We start from the raw sequence: 15,348 nt of genomic DNA on the forward strand, positions 1-15,348 counted from the left end.
TTTGGGAGGCTGAGACGGGCGGATCACGAGGTCAAGAGATCGAGACTATCCTAGCTAACACTGTGAAACCGTCTTTACTAAAAAATACAAAAAACTAGCCGGGCGAGGTGGCAGGCACCTGTAGTCCCAGCTACTCGGGAGGCTGAGGCAGGAGAATGGTGTAAACCCGGGAGGCAGAGCTTGCAGTGGGCTGAGATTCGGCCACTGCATTCCAGCCTGGGTGACAGAGCAAGACTCCGTCTCCAAAAAAAAAAAAAAAGATTCCTCCAAATTACATTTATCTCCATGCAGGAGTGCAGATTGTTTTCGTGGATAAAACAGCTCATGCCCTGTTCCCAACTTTACATTTTATAAGTCCTTCTAAAACTATAAATCCCCACAATAATGATCAAATTTTTCAATAAGAATTTATAATCTTACCTATATGAAGCAAGTGTTAAAATGTCTAACAAGCTAACAATATAAGTTCAAAATTCCCCTTCTACTGCTCTCGCGTTGGAGTCTCATTTTGCAATATATGCTCCAACTTACTCTATTCCTATTCCGATGACACAGTCTTTGCTACACATTTAGCTGGCAGCTTTTCACACAAACCAGACTCCACTAGCATTCAGCAAATTTGAAGCAATTACATTTCTCTTGTCTCATGGAGCTTTTCTCCCAAAGGAAACACCACAGGTTTGCCCTTTGTTTTCGGACCATACTTTGTATACATCGTAAGGCAGTAGTTCTGTCCTGAAGGCCAAAACTAATTTTTGTAGTGTTAATATTTTTCTTTCTCTTGCTTTTAGGATATTTTACTATATTTGGTGCCTGCTTATGGTACAAGAAAAAAAGATCTTAGGCTATTTTCTGAGAGGCTAAGAAAAACCAAGGACTTCAAAAAGCTTAGAACAACCTAACTAGGGGAATCTGTACTAAGAACCCATGAAATAAAGCTAAATTCTGTAATTAAAAGGACCTGGGAACCTAGGATGAAGAGAGGTTTTGAAAAATACTAGTTTCTGTTTCTGTCCTCTCCCTTATGATGATTTTCCCAAATCTGTTTACCCAGGTGTTCCAGGGTATACTGGAGCACCACAGATGCTCGCAAGCGCTGTGTATATACGTGCAAGATAGTGGAGTGCCGTCCTCCAGTCGTAGAGCCGGATATCAACAGCACTGTTGAACATGATGAAAACAGGACCATTGCCCATAGTCCAACATCTTTTACAGGTTAGTCTTGAATCAAGACAGGACTTGAGTCCGGGCACAGTGGTTCACGCCAGTAATCCCAGCACTTTGGGAGGCTGATGCAGGTGAAGCACTTGAGGCCAGGAGTTCGAGAACAGCCTGGCCAACATGGTGAAACCCTGTCTCTACTAAAAATACAAAAAAAATAGCCAGGCATGGTGGCGCGCACCTGGAATCCCAGTAATTCCAGCCACTCAGGAGGCAGAGGCACAAGAATGACTTGAACCCGGGAGGCAGAGGTTGCAGTCAGCCAAGATCACGCCACTGCACTCCGACCTGGGTGACAGAGTGAGACTGTCTCAAAAAAAAAAAAAAGAAAGATGGGTTGGAACTTGAATTCGATTCAGGGAGTACTATGATTGAAAGCTGGGGGAAAAGTCATTTACTTGGGAGGTCTCATTTGCTTCTAGTTTTACATTTACCTGATAGCTGACTATTGGTTAATTAGTTTGATATTTTAATTGGGCTTTTTCAGTTAAGAGTTTTTATTTCCTGCCACAGAAAGTTCATCAAAAGAGAATCAAAACACAGCTGAAATTATAAGTCCTCCATCACCAGACCGACCTCCTCATTCGCAAACCTCTGGCTCCTGTTATTATCATGTCATCTCAAAGGTCCCCAGGATTCGAACACCCAGTTATTCTCCGACACAGAGATCCCCTGGCTGTCGGCCATTGCCTTCTGCAGGTAAAAGACTTTATTGACCTACTTGACCTAAGAAGATCAGCCCAAAGATTAATTTGTAATTCTTTCAGGCAGCTTTATCTCGGTGACTTTTACTGATTGAAAATGTAGATTCCGGTTGGGTGCGGTGGCTCACCCCTGTAATCCTAGCATTCTGGGAGGCCAGGGCAGGTGTATCACCTGAGGTCAGGAGTTCAAGACCAGCATGGCCAACATGGTGAAACCCTGTCTCTACTAAAAATACAAAAATTAGCCGCGTGTGGCGGCACATGCTTGTAATCCCAGCTACCCGAGAGGCTGAGGCAGGAGAATTGCTGGAACCCAGAAGGTGGAGATTGCAGTAAGTCAAGATCATACCACTGAACTCCAGCCTGGGTGACAGAGTGCGACATTGTCTCAAAAAAATAAATAATAAATAAATAAATAGAAAATGTAGATTTCCAGTTATCTATAAATATATGTATATATATATATAGTCAAATCATTGAAACCAGTGACTTCTACATATTTGTTCTATCTACAATAGCATTTATTACTTTTTCTCTCTTGTTTAGGAAGTCCTACCCCAACCACTCATGAAATAGTCACAGTAGGTGATCCTTTACTCTCCTCTGGACTTCGAAGTATTGGCTCCAGGCGTCACAGTACCTCTTCCTTATCACCTCAGCGGTCCAAACTCCGGATAATGTCTCCAATGAGAACTGGGAATACTTACTCTAGGAATAATGTTTCCTCAGGCTCCACCATTGGGACCGCTACTGATCTTGAATCAAGTGCCAAAGCAGTTGATCATGTCTTAGGGCCACTGAATTCAAGTACTAGTTTAGGGCAAAACACTTCCACCTCTTCAAATTTGCAAAGGACAGTGGTTACTGTAGGCAATAAAAACAGTCACTTGGATGGATCTTCATCTTCAGAAATGAAGCAGTCCAGTGCTTCAGACTTGGCCTCCAAGAGCTCCTCTTTAAAGGGAGAGAAGACCAAAGTGCTGAGTTCCAAGAGCTCAGAGGGATCTGCACATAATGTGGCTTACCCTGGAATTCCTAAACTGGCCCCACAGGTTCATAACACAACATCTAGAGAACTGAATGTTAGTAAAATTGGCTCCTTTGCTGAACCCTCTTCGGTGTCGTTTTCTTCTAAAGAGGCCCTCTCCTTTCCACACCTCCATTTGAGAGGGCAAAGGAATGATCGAGACCAACACACAGATTCTACCCAATCAGCAAACCCCTCTCCAGATGAAGATACTGAAGTCAAAACCTTGAAGCTATCTGGAATGAGCAACAGATCATCCATTATCAATGAACATATGGGATCTAGTTCCAGAGATAGGAGACAGAAAGGGAAAAAATCTTGTAAAGAAACTTTCAAAGAAAAGCATTCCAGTAAATCTTTTTTGGAACCTGGTCAGGTGACAACTGGTGAGGAAGGAAACTTGAAGCCAGAGTTTATGGATGAGGTTTTGACGCCTGAGTATATGGGCCAACGACCATGTAACAATGTTTCTTCTGATAAGATTGGTGATAAAGGCCTTTCTATGCCAGGAGTCCCCAAAGCTCCACCCATGCAAGTAGAAGGATCTGCCAAGGAATTACAGGCACCACGGAAACGCACAGTCAAAGTGACACTGACACCTCTAAAAATGGAAAATGAGAGTCAATCCAAAAACACCCTGAAAGAAAGTAGTCCTGCTTCCCCATTGCAAATAGAGTCAACATCTCCCCCAGAACCAATTTCAGCCTCTGAAAATCCAGCAGATGGTCCAGTGGCCCAACCAAGCCCCAATAATACCTCATGCCAGGATTCTCAAAGTAACAACTATCAGACTCTTCCAGTACAGGACAGAAACCTAATGCTTCCAGATGGCCCCAAACCTCAGGAGGATGGCTCTTTTAAAAGGAGGTATCCCCGTCGCAGTGCCCGTGCACGTTCTAACATGTTCTTTGGGCTTACCCCACTCTATGGAGTAAGATCCTATGGTGAAGAAGACATTCCATTCTATAGCAGCTCAACTGGGAAGAAGCGAGGCAAGAGATCGGCTGAAGGACAGGTGGATGGGGCCGATGACTTAAGCACTTCGGATGAAGACGACTTATACTATTACAACTTCACTAGAACAGTGATTTCTTCAGGTGGAGAGGAACGACTAGCATCCCATAATTTATTTCGGGAGGAGGAACAGTGTGATCTTCCAAAAATCTCACAGTTAGATGGTGTTGATGATGGGACAGAGAGTGATACTAGTGTCACAGCCACAACAAGGAAAAGCAGCCAGATTCCAAAAAGAAATGGTAAAGAAAATGGAACAGAGAACTTAAAGATTGATAGACCTGAAGATGCTGGGGAGAAAGAACATGTCATTAAGAGTTCTGTTGGCCACAAAAATGAGCCAAAGATGGATAACTGCCATTCTGTAAGCAGAGTTAAAACACAGGGACAGGACTCCTTGGAAGCTCAGCTCAGCTCATTGGAGTCAAGCCGCAGAGTCCACACAAGTACCCCCTCAGACAAAAATTTACTGGACACCTATAATACTGAGCTCCTGAAATCAGATTCAGACAATAACAACAGTGATGACTGTGGGAATATCCTGCCTTCAGACATTATGGACTTTGTACTAAAGAATACTCCATCCATGCAGGCTTTGGGTGAGAGCCCAGAGTCATCTTCATCAGAACTCCTGAATCTTGGTGAAGGTTTGGGTCTTGACAGTAATCGTGAAAAAGACATGGGTCTTTTTGAAGTATTTTCTCAGCAGCTGCCTACAACAGAACCTGTGGATAGTAGTGTCTCTTCCTCTATCTCAGCAGAGGAACAGTTTGAGTTGCCTCTAGAGCTACCATCTGATCTATCTGTCTTGACCACCCGGAGTCCCACTGTCCCCAGCCAGAATCCCAGTAGACTAGCTGTAATCTCAGACTCAGGGGAGAAGAGAGTAACCATCACAGAAAAATCTGTAGCCTCCTCTGAAGGTGACCCAGCACTGCTGAGCCCAGGAGTAGATCCAACTCCTGAAGGCCACATGACTCCTGATCATTTTATCCAAGGACACATGGATGCAGACCACATCTCTAGCCCTCCTTGTGGTTCAGTAGAGCAAGGTCATGGCAACAATCAGGATTTAACTAGAAACAGTAGCACCCCTGGCCTTCAGGTACCTGTTTCCCCAACTGTTCCTATCCAGAACCAGAAGTATGTGCCCAATTCTACTGATAGTCCTGGCCCGTCTCAGATTTCCAATGCAGCTGTTCAGACCACTCCACCCCACCTGAAGCCAGCCACTGAGAAACTCATAGTTGTTAATCAGAACATGCAGCCACTTTATGTTCTCCAAACTCTTCCAAATGGAGTGACCCAAAAAATCCAATTGACCTCTTCCGTTAGTTCTACACCCAGTGTGATGGAGACAAATACTTCAGTACTGGGGCCCATGGGAAGTGGTCTCACCCTCACCACAGGACTAAATCCAAGCTTGCCAACTTCTCAGTCTTTGTTCCCTTCTGCTAGCAAAGGATTGCTACCCATGTCTCATCACCAGCACTTACATTCCTTCCCTGCAGCTACTCAAAGTAGTTTCCCACCCAACATCAGCAGTCCTCCTTCAGGCCTGCTTATTGGGGTTCAGCCTCCTCCAGATCCCCAACTTTTGGTTTCAGAATCCAGCCAGAGGACAGACCTCAGTACCACAGTAGCCACACCATCCTCTGGACTCAAGAAAAGACCCATATCTCGTCTACAGACCCGAAAGAATAAAAAACTTGCTCCCTCTAGTACCCCTTCAAACATTGCCCCTTCCGATGTGGTTTCTAATATGACATTGATTAACTTCACACCCTCCCAGCTTCCTAATCATCCCAATCTGTTAGATTTGGGGTCACTTAATACTTCATCTCATCGAACTGTCCCCAACATCATAAAAAGATCTAAATCTAGCATCATGTATTTTGAACCGGCACCCCTGTTACCACAGAGTGTGGGAGGAACTGCTGCCGCAGCGTCGGGCACATCAACAATAAGCCAGGAGACTAGCCACCTCACATCAGGGTCTGTGTCTGGCTTGGCATCCAGTTCCTCTGTCTTGAATGTTGTATCCATGCAAACTACCACAACCCCTACAAGTAGTGCATCAGTTCCAGGACACGTCACCTTAACCAACCCAAGGTTGCTTGGTACCCCAGATATTGGCTCAATAAGCAATCTTTTAATCAAAGCTAGCCAGCAGAGCCTGGGGATTCAGGACCAGCCTGTGGCTTTACCGCCAAGTTCAGGAATGTTTCCACAACTGGGGACATCACAGACGCCCTCTACTGCTGCAATGACAGCAGCATCTAGCATCTGTGTACTCCCCTCCACTCAGACTACAGGCATAACAGCCGCTTCACCTTCTGGGGAAGCAGACGAACACTATCAGCTTCAGCATGTGAACCAGCTCCTTGCCAGCAAAACTGGGATTCATTCTTCCCAGCGTGATCTTGATTCTGCTTCAGGGCCCCAGGTATCCAACTTTACCCAGACGGTAGACGCTCCTAATAGCGTGGGGCTGGAGCAGAACAAGGCTTTATCCTCAGCTGTGCAAGCCAGCTCCACCTCTCCTGGGGGTTCTCCATCCTCTCCATCCTCTGGACAGCGGTCAGCAAGCCCTTCAGTGCCGGGTCCCACTAAACCCAAACCAAAAACCAAACGGTTTCAGCTGCCTCTAGACAAAGGGAATGGCAAGAAGCACAAAGTTTCCCATTTGCGGACCAGTTCTTCTGAAGCACACATTCCAGACCAAGAAGCAACGTCCCTGACCTCAGGCACAGGGTGAGAGATCCAAATACTACCTAGGCTAGGTCTGTGGGATTTCATGCTGTAAATTAGGGGCTGTTGATGTGGTACTCTCTGGGAGAGACACTCTTCTGTTCAAGTTGCGTTACCTGGGAGTTTTCTGGGTTTTGAATTTTTTTCTCTCTGAGTGGTGATTTATATAGCAAAATGTAGTTCCATCCATGGGCAGTTTGTCTCTTGGATAGAACCACATCTAATTACTTTTTGCTCTGATTTCAAACAGTGTTGCTGTTTGTTCCTGTTTCTTTTTTACTGAGGCTTATACTAGAGAATGATTATTCTTATCTTGAGGGCAAAGCTCCCTCTGGTAAATCCACATAGAGTCCTTTTTTTAAAACTTTATCATTGAAAGCCAAGCATAGTGACTCATGTCTGTAATCCCAGCACTTTAGAAGGCTGAGGCAGAAGGATTGCTTGAGCTCAGGAGTTCAAGATTAGCCTGTGCAAAATAGTAAGACCCTGTCTCTACAAAAAAAAATTTTTTTGTAGAGTGTTTGTGGTGTGGTGTTGCACACCTGCAGCCCCAGCTATTCAGGAGGCTGAGGTGGGAGGATTGTTTGAGCCCAAGAGTTAGAGGCTAAATGAGCCATGGTCATGCCATTGCACTCCAGCCTAGGTGGAGTGCACCTATGTAGCGACCACTCGGATCAAGATACAGAACATTTCTAGCAACCCACAAGGGTGCCTTCTCTTATAAGGTCAGTGCCCCCTCAAAGTAACCATTATTCTAACCTTTATGACCTTAGGTCAGTTTTGCTGGCTTATAGACTTTATCAGATCCTGATAGAGCCATTTCTTTCGACTCACCTCCACATTCTGTACATATTTACTGGTGGTTTGTCTTGAAAAGATACAAACGCCTGTGTTCCAGGACTCCAGGAGCAGAGGCTGAGCAGCAGGATACAGCTAATGTGGAGCAGTCCTCCCAGAAGGAATGTGGGCAACCTGCAGGGTAAGCTGAAGAATTTGTCCTTTAAGACTAAGCTCTCAGTTTTGTCCACCTCATTTAAAAAATAGTTCTTCCAGGCCAGGTTCACGTCTGTAATCCTAGCACTTTGGGAGGCCAAGGCGGGTGGATCACGAGGGCAGATCAAGACCATCCTGGCTAACACGGTGAAACCCCATCTTTACTAAAAATACAAAAATAATTAGCCGGGCACGGTGGTGGGCGCCTGTAGTCCCAGCTACTCGGGAGGCTGAGGCAGGAGAATGGCGTGAACCCAGGAGGCGGAGCTTGCAGTGAGCTGAGATCGCGCCACTGCACTCTAGCCTGGGCGACAGAGCGAGACTCCATCTCAAAAAAAAAAAAAAAAAGGTAAAAAAATAGTTCTTCCTGATTCACATTTTTGTTTTCTTGCCAAAGTTTTTAAATGGGAATAATACAGGCTTGTAAAAAAGTAAACAAAAAATAGAACAGAAGAATTATTTAAATAATGGATAATAGTTTCCTGTTTGTCCCCCTCACCCCCGCCCAATCTATTCCCTAGAGGTGGTCATTGCTAATAATTTGTTTTTATCTATGCAGACATTTCTATGCATATACAGATAAACATGGTATATATATGAATATGTATATGCTTTTTTACATAAAAGGAATAATACTGCACATACTGTTCTGTATTTGGATTTTCACTTATGTACATCTTTCTGTGCCAATATATATAGGTGTGCTTCAATTTTTAAATCGCTGCCCCCAATTCTGTTGTGTGGATCTACAGTAATTTAATGAGTCCTCTATTGATATATATTGGGATTGTTTCCAGAATTTATTTAGTTTAAAAAAGTGAAAATTGGGCCTGGACACAGTGGCTCATGCCTCTAATCCCAACACTTTGGGAGACCGAGGCAGGAGGATTGCTTGAGCCCAGGAGTTTGAAACCAACCTTGGCAACATAGAGAGACCCTGTCTCTACAAAAATTAAAAATTAGCCAGGTGGTGGTGCACATCCACAGTCCAAGCTAATGTAGGAGGATTGCTTGAGCCTGGGAATTGGAGGATGCAGCAAGCCGTGATTGCCACTGCACTCCAACCTGGACAACAAAGTGAGACCGTATCTCAAAAAAAAAAAAAAGTGAAAATTGGTGGTGGTTTATAAGCTCATGCAGCTTATTTTTTATTTTTAGTTAAACCAGCTAACTTATTTAAGTAACTTTAGAATTGCTTCTGACAAGTGTCCTTTCATTTTTTTCTAATACTAAGAGTATGAGAAGAATTTCAAGGGCACAATTTACAACTTTAAAAACAGAAACTTAATGTCAGTATTTGGTAAAGAATCTCACAAAAGAGTTTTATATTATGTACTATACGGTGGTGTGGTGGTTGTATTCATTCAACAAGTTCTACAGAAAGCCCCCTGTGGTTCATTTTCTAGCAGTTATTTTGCATACCAGAGCTGTACAGAAAATTATGGATGTTTTTCTTCAAATTGAAGAACTAGCTGATATTATATCTTACATTTGGTTTTTATTTAGGCAAGTGGCTGTTCTTCCGGAAGTTCAGGTGACCCAAAATCCAGCAAATGAGCAAGAAAGTACAGGTATGTGGGTGGGTAACAGGTTAGAATCCGAGAATATCAATGTTAAAAGGACCATGAAAATGACCCACTTTACCTACTTATTTTCTACATTAAAAAAAAAAATGTCTAAGCTCCAAAGAAGTTAAGTGATTTGGCCCACATTGGAGACTGAAACTTGGCGCACCTGTCTCTTGGTGCAGTGTTCTTCCAGTACATATTCTGTGATCATCTGTCAGCTAAGGACTTAAGACAATACGCATACTCTTCTGCTGTACTGGTTTTACCAGCACTGAGGTTTAAATAGCTAGTAATAACCTGACTTCACTTTTTAGTTGTCACTAAAGAAAACTAAGAACGATTTTTATTAGATAGTCAGATTTTGGTTACAATACCAGATACATCGCCATAGCATTTTCCATCAGTTCTAATGAATTTGATGAGGAAACAAATGGTCACTTTAAGATTAGAGAGTTCTGGCTATAACTTTGTTGAGGACAGTTGCTTATTGAAATTCTACCAGAAATTCTACCACAGAGACAACTTCATGTAAAAAAAATTCTGGTTTTAGTCACTACTTTCTAGCAATGACCTAGGCAAGCTCTTTTGAGTCTTGGATTTGTTATGTGTAAATGGGAATAATAAACCAACTGTGGAATGTGGTTACGCTTAGAGATCATTTATGTAAAGTACTCTACAGGTAGTCAGTGCTCAGTGAGCATTTGTTGCTGCAACCACTTTGGCTCCTATCTATTTTCTCCCTGTTAGAACCTAAAACAGTGGAAGAAGAAGAAAGTAATTTCAGCTCTCCACTGATGCTTTGGCTTCAGCAAGAACAAAAGCGGAAGGAAAACATTACTGAGAAAAAACCCAAGAAAGGACTTGTTTTTGAAATTTCCAGTGATGATGGCTTTCAGATCTGTGCAGAAAGTATTGAAGGTGAGTGGATTAAATCAGGTTGACTCATCAGCAGAAGCCCTGTTTCAGCTAGAGCTTCATTTTCCGAGTATTAGCACCATTTAGGTGGATGTTTTATGCTAGGAAGTATGGGGGATACCTGGAGGCATCATACATTTTCCTTGTCCTTGAGAAGTTTATCTTGTTGGAGAAATAGCTATATTTTACATGAAAAGTCAGTGATACAGATTATGTTTTCAACATTGCACACACTTTAGCGGAGCCCATGAGAACCCTGCTTCCCCCGCCAGCCTTGTCTTTTCCCATTCCCTCATGCGCGTTCTGTGCCCTTCTCTCTCCCTTGTGTGCCTTCACACATGCTTTCTCCTCTGCCTGGAGGTCTCTCCCTGCCCTCAATCACCTGGTGAGCTCCAGCTCACCCTTCAAGATCCAGCTCAGACGGTCTTTCCTGACCTTCTGAGGTAGCTAAGCCCTCCCTCTCCCTCCTTTTGAATCTTACATGTTCTTCTCTCATAGCTTAAAATTTATTTTGTACATGTTTGTTTACTTTTATCACTCACTCAACAGCGAACTCTCCATAAGGGCTGGAATTTTATTTTCTTATTCATCTTTGTATCGCAAGCATGTAGGTATTCATCCGCCTTTGAAGGACTAGTAAATGTTCTCTAGGCCGTAAGTACTAGAAGAGTTCAAGGAGAGAAAGGTCACCATTGGTGAGTTAGGGTTATCAAAAACCCATGAAGATTAAAAGAAGATTCTATTAAAGGAGAAAATGGAATTTTGGTTAGGCAAAGAAGAATGCAGGGCTCTCTAGGAAGAAGAAGGAAGGTAAGCAAAGTTAGAAAGGCATGATTGCATTTGATGGGTTTAGAGTAGTGTCAGGTGAGATGGCGTTGAAATCCATGTCAGGTCGTAGTGAAAGAAAATTGGGAAGGTGGATTGGGACAAGTTTTAGAGAGCCTTCAGTGCCAAACCATGAGGCCTTTGAAAACTTGAGGGAGTGGGCCGGGCGCGGTGGCTCAAGCCTGTAATCCCAGCACTTTGGGAGGCCGAGACGGGCGGATCACGAGGTCAGGAGATCGAGACCATCCTGGCTAACACGGTGAAACCCCGTCTCTGCTAAAAATACAAAACTAGCCGGGCGAAGTGGCGGGCGCCTGTAGTCCCAGCTACTCAGGAGGCTGAGGCAGGAGAATGGCGTAAACCTGGGAGACGGAGCTTGCAGTGAGCTGAGATCTGGCCACTGCACTCCAGCTTGGGTGACAGAGCGAGACTCCGCCTCAAAAAAAAAAAAAAACTTGAGGGAGTGAATAGAAGCAGAATTTCAGGAAACATAATGTGATAAGCTCTCTATATAAGACATTGAACTGGAGATGCTCAAAGACGAGAGTTCACTAATGAGAGTATTGCTAGAGTAGAGATGTCTGGTAATAAAACCCACATTTGGTGGGAAAAGAAAGGAAAAAAGAATGAACACACTTGGTTGAATATGGAGAGGGGAGAGTCAAAGATGACCCTAAAGATTCAGGCCTGGGTGACTAAAACAAAAGATAATGCATGGAGAACAAAGGAGATGAGTACGGAGTATGGAGGCTCCACAAAAGACATTGATGTGGAGTGATGTAAGAAATCCATGTGGAAATGCCTAGAAAACTGGAAGAGATCACAGAATCTTGGGTTAGAGCTGGAAGAAACAGTAAGGATTTTCAAGTTCTGCCTCTTAACTTTAAGGAACAGAGAGGTTATGATCTTCCCACAGTCCTGGTTAAATCTTTTTTTTTTTTTTTTTGAGATGGAGTCTCGCTCTGTCACCCAGGCTGGAGTGCGATCTCGCTCACTGCAAGCTCCGCCTCCCGGGTTCACGCCATTCTCCTGCCTCAGCCTCTGGAGCAGCTGGGACTACAGGCGCCCACCACCACGCCTGGCTAATTTCTCTTTGTATTTTTAGTAGCGATGGGTTTCCCTGTGTTAGCCAGGATGGTCTCCATCTCCTGACCTCGTGATCCGCCCACCTCAGCCCCCCAAAGTGCTGGGATTACAGGCGTGAGTCACCGCGCCCGACCTAAATCATCATTACTAGTGCTGTTTTGATTAGGGGTACAGGGAACATAATAGTACCAAACATTCAGATGTGAGACCCATACTTATATCAAGGGTTGTGAATGCGTTGGGGATTCAGATGTGATTTCGGAAGGTCTGACTTTCCTTAGTGCTTCTGTGTCCTCCAGCAGAAAGAAGCCCTGCTGGGGAGTGCACCTTTCCAGCTCCTTTCACATGTAATGAACTGATTTAAACTCTAAGCAAAATAACAAAACACTGTTCTAGGAGGTCAAGTGTTCACACTCTAGGGATTCTAAGCACAGTGCTTGTGCACATCATTGGTATTAAGAAGGGTTTATGTGCATATTTTCTGGCTTACAGTTTTCTTTATTTCCTTTCAGATGCCTGGAAGTCATTGACAGATAAAGTCCAGGAAGCTCGATCAAATGCCCGCCTAAAGCAGCTCTCATTTGCAGGTAATGGCTGGAGGTGTTATTCCACTCCTGTCTCAGAATACTGTGGTAAATTGTTTGCCTAAGGCAGAGTTGATTCTGTGAAACAAAAAAATCCGTTAAAAAAATTTTTTTTCACAGCTTTATTGAGATTTAATTCATGTGCCATACAGTTCACCCATCTAAAGCATACAATTCAGTGGTTTTTAATATATTCAGAGTTGTACAACCACCACTACCCTATAATTCCAGAACATTCTCATCATCCCTAAAAGAAACCCCCTATTCCTTAGGAGTCATTCCTCATCCCCTGGCAACCACAAATCTACTTTCTGTCTCTATGGATTTGATTATTCTGGACATTTTATATAAATGAAATCAGATAATATGTAGCCTTTTGTGACTGTCTTCTTTCACTCAACACAGTACTTTCCAGGTTCTTCCCTTCTGTTACATCTTGCCTTCCACATCAGTACTTCATTCCTTTTTATTGCCCAAGATTCCATTGTGTAGATATACCATATGTTGCTTATCCATTTATTAGTCAATGGATATTTGGGTTTTTTCTACTTTCTGCTGCAAATAATGTTGCCACAAATATTCATGTTCAAGTTATTGTGTAGACATGTTTTTATTTTTCTTCGGTATATACCTCAGAGTGGAATTGCTGGGTCATAGGGTAACTCTTTAACTTTTTGAAGTACTGCCAGGTTGTTGTTTTTCTTCCAAAGTGGCTATACCATTTTACATTCCCACCTGCAATGTACAAGTGTTCCCATTTCTCCACCTTTGCCAACACCTGTTTTTTTTTTTTAAGACATGGTAGTGTGAAATGTTATCTTTTCTTAAAGTTGAAATCATTTACCATTGGTATTAGACTTCATATTAAATTAGGTAGCATACAAACTTATTAATACACTTGTTTTGAGCAAACACTAAAGATTTTAATCAGCTGGATACTGTGGCTCACACCTGTAATCCCAACACTTTGGGTGGCCCAGGCAGGAGGACTGTTTGAGGCCAGGAGTTCAATACCATTCTGGGCAACATAGAGAGACTACTTCTCTACAAAAAAATAAAAATATAGCTGGGCGCGGTGGCTTACACCTGTAATCCTAGCACTTTGGGAGGCCGAGGCAGGCAGATCATAAGGTCAGGATATCGAGACCATCCTGGCTAACATGGTGAAACCCCATCTCTACTAAAAATACAAAAAAAATAGCTGGGCATGGTGGTGGGCACCTGTAGTCCCAGCTACTGGGGAGGCTGGGGCAGGAGAATGGCGTGAACCCGGGAGGCAGAGCTTGCAGTGAGCTGAGATTGTGCCACTGCACTCCAGCCTGGGCGACAGAGCAAGACTCCATCTCAAAAAAACAAAAATAAAAATAAAAATATATTAGCCGGCACCGTGGCATGCACCACGCCACTACTCTGGAGGTTGAGGGAGGAGGACTTGAGCCCAGGAGTATGAGACTGTATTAAGCTATGACCTTGGCACTGCACTCCAGCCTGGGTGACAGATAAATACCCTGTCTCAAAAAAAAAGAAAAAGAAGATTTTAATTAAGCTAAGGTAGAAACTTTCCACTGACTTTGTTTTATCCATATGTACCTTTCCTACCTCCTTTCAGATTGCTCCTGGAAAGGTGGGTGAATAGGTACTTACAGGAATTTTAACTTCTTTTTTTTTTAGGAATTTAATTTTATCTGTGATGTTTTTCTTTTAAGAGGGAAGGGAAGGAAAATATTTGGATGCACAGTAGAAAATACTAACATATGTTCATTTTATGTGACAGGTACATGTGTGACTGTTAAAATACCCTGTGTATTTTTTTATATTTAAAATTTTCCGGAACTTTCTTAATTAAAAAAGAGCAAAAGACCCAACAGGCAGTTTATCTCCCACAAAATACAAATGGCCCATAGCATGAAAGGATACTCAATCTTAACTGGACAGTGGCTCACACCTGTAATCCCAGCACTTTGGGAGGATTGTTTGATTCTAAGAGTTCAAGACCATCCTGGGCAATAGAGTGAGATCTCGTCTCTAAAAAAAAAATTTTTTGGCCAGGCACGGTGGCTCACGCCTGTAATCCCAGCACTTTGGGAAGCTGAGTTGGGTGGATCATGAGGTCAGGAGATCAAGACCATCCTGGCTAGCACGGTGAAACCCCATCTCTACTAAAAATACAAAAAATCAGCCAGGCGTGGTGGCGGGTGCCTGTAGTCCCAGCTGCTCGGGAGGCTGAGGCAGGAGAATGGCGTGAACCCGGGAGGCGGAGCTTGCAGTGAGCAGAGATCGCGGCACTGCACTGCAGCCTGGGCAACAGAGCAAGACTCCATCTCAAAAAAAAAAAAAAAAAATCAGTTTTTTAATTAGCAGGCATGATGGCACAGGACTGTGGTTCCAGCTACTTGGGAGGCTGATGTGGGAGGATCGCATTGAGCCCGGGAGGTCAAGCCTGCAGTGAGCCAAGATTATGTCACTGTACTCCAGCCTGGGTGACAGAACAAGACCCTGTCTCACAAAAAAAAAAAAAAAAGGTTATCCTGCTCATAATTTTTACAATTCTACCCCAAAAATACAAGTCACATCCCTTTCTTTTTCTTCTTCCCTTGTTATTCTCTCACTCTCAATGTTAAAAAGCCCTATAACTGAGTCTCCTATCTCGCCTCCTTGTA

At 43.4% G+C, this 15,348-nt stretch overlaps 1 protein-coding gene and 1 long non-coding RNA gene across 10 annotated transcripts in view; one reads left to right on the forward strand and one right to left on the reverse strand.

Annotated features, from left to right (window-relative positions):
• KMT2A (lysine methyltransferase 2A) overlaps positions 1–15,348 on the forward strand; it is a 94,857-nt gene that overhangs the window by 67,259 nt on the left and 12,250 nt on the right. For all 8 annotated transcript variants that reach the window (XM_033207326.1, XM_033207325.1, XM_033207328.1 and 5 more), the window contains 7 exons: positions 1,055–1,215; positions 1,735–1,920; positions 2,472–6,720; positions 7,616–7,696; positions 9,217–9,281; positions 10,026–10,196; positions 12,617–12,691. In XM_033207326.1, the coding sequence (XP_033063217.1) occupies positions 1,055–1,215; positions 1,735–1,920; positions 2,472–6,720; positions 7,616–7,696; positions 9,217–9,281; positions 10,026–10,196; positions 12,617–12,691 (4,988 nt within the window). The remainder of the gene's footprint in view (positions 1–1,054; positions 1,216–1,734; positions 1,921–2,471; positions 6,721–7,615; positions 7,697–9,216; positions 9,282–10,025; positions 10,197–12,616; positions 12,692–15,348) is intronic.
• The window catches only part of LOC117081439, a 45,612-nt gene that overhangs the window by 23,270 nt on the left and 6,994 nt on the right, over positions 1–15,348 (reverse strand). For both annotated transcript variants that reach the window (XR_004436164.1, XR_004436163.1), the window contains exons 2-3: positions 12,595–12,766; positions 7,552–7,701 (exon numbers count right to left, since the gene is read on the reverse strand). This is a non-coding gene — a long non-coding RNA (uncharacterized LOC117081439). The remainder of the gene's footprint in view (positions 1–7,551; positions 7,702–12,594; positions 12,767–15,348) is intronic.

The sequence above is a fragment of the Trachypithecus francoisi genome, unplaced genomic scaffold (assembly GCF_009764315.1).
Source record: "Trachypithecus francoisi isolate TF-2019V2 unplaced genomic scaffold, Tfra_2.0 Lachesis_group8, whole genome shotgun sequence".
In the NCBI taxonomy this organism is placed as follows: domain Eukaryota; kingdom Metazoa; phylum Chordata; class Mammalia; order Primates; family Cercopithecidae; genus Trachypithecus; species Trachypithecus francoisi.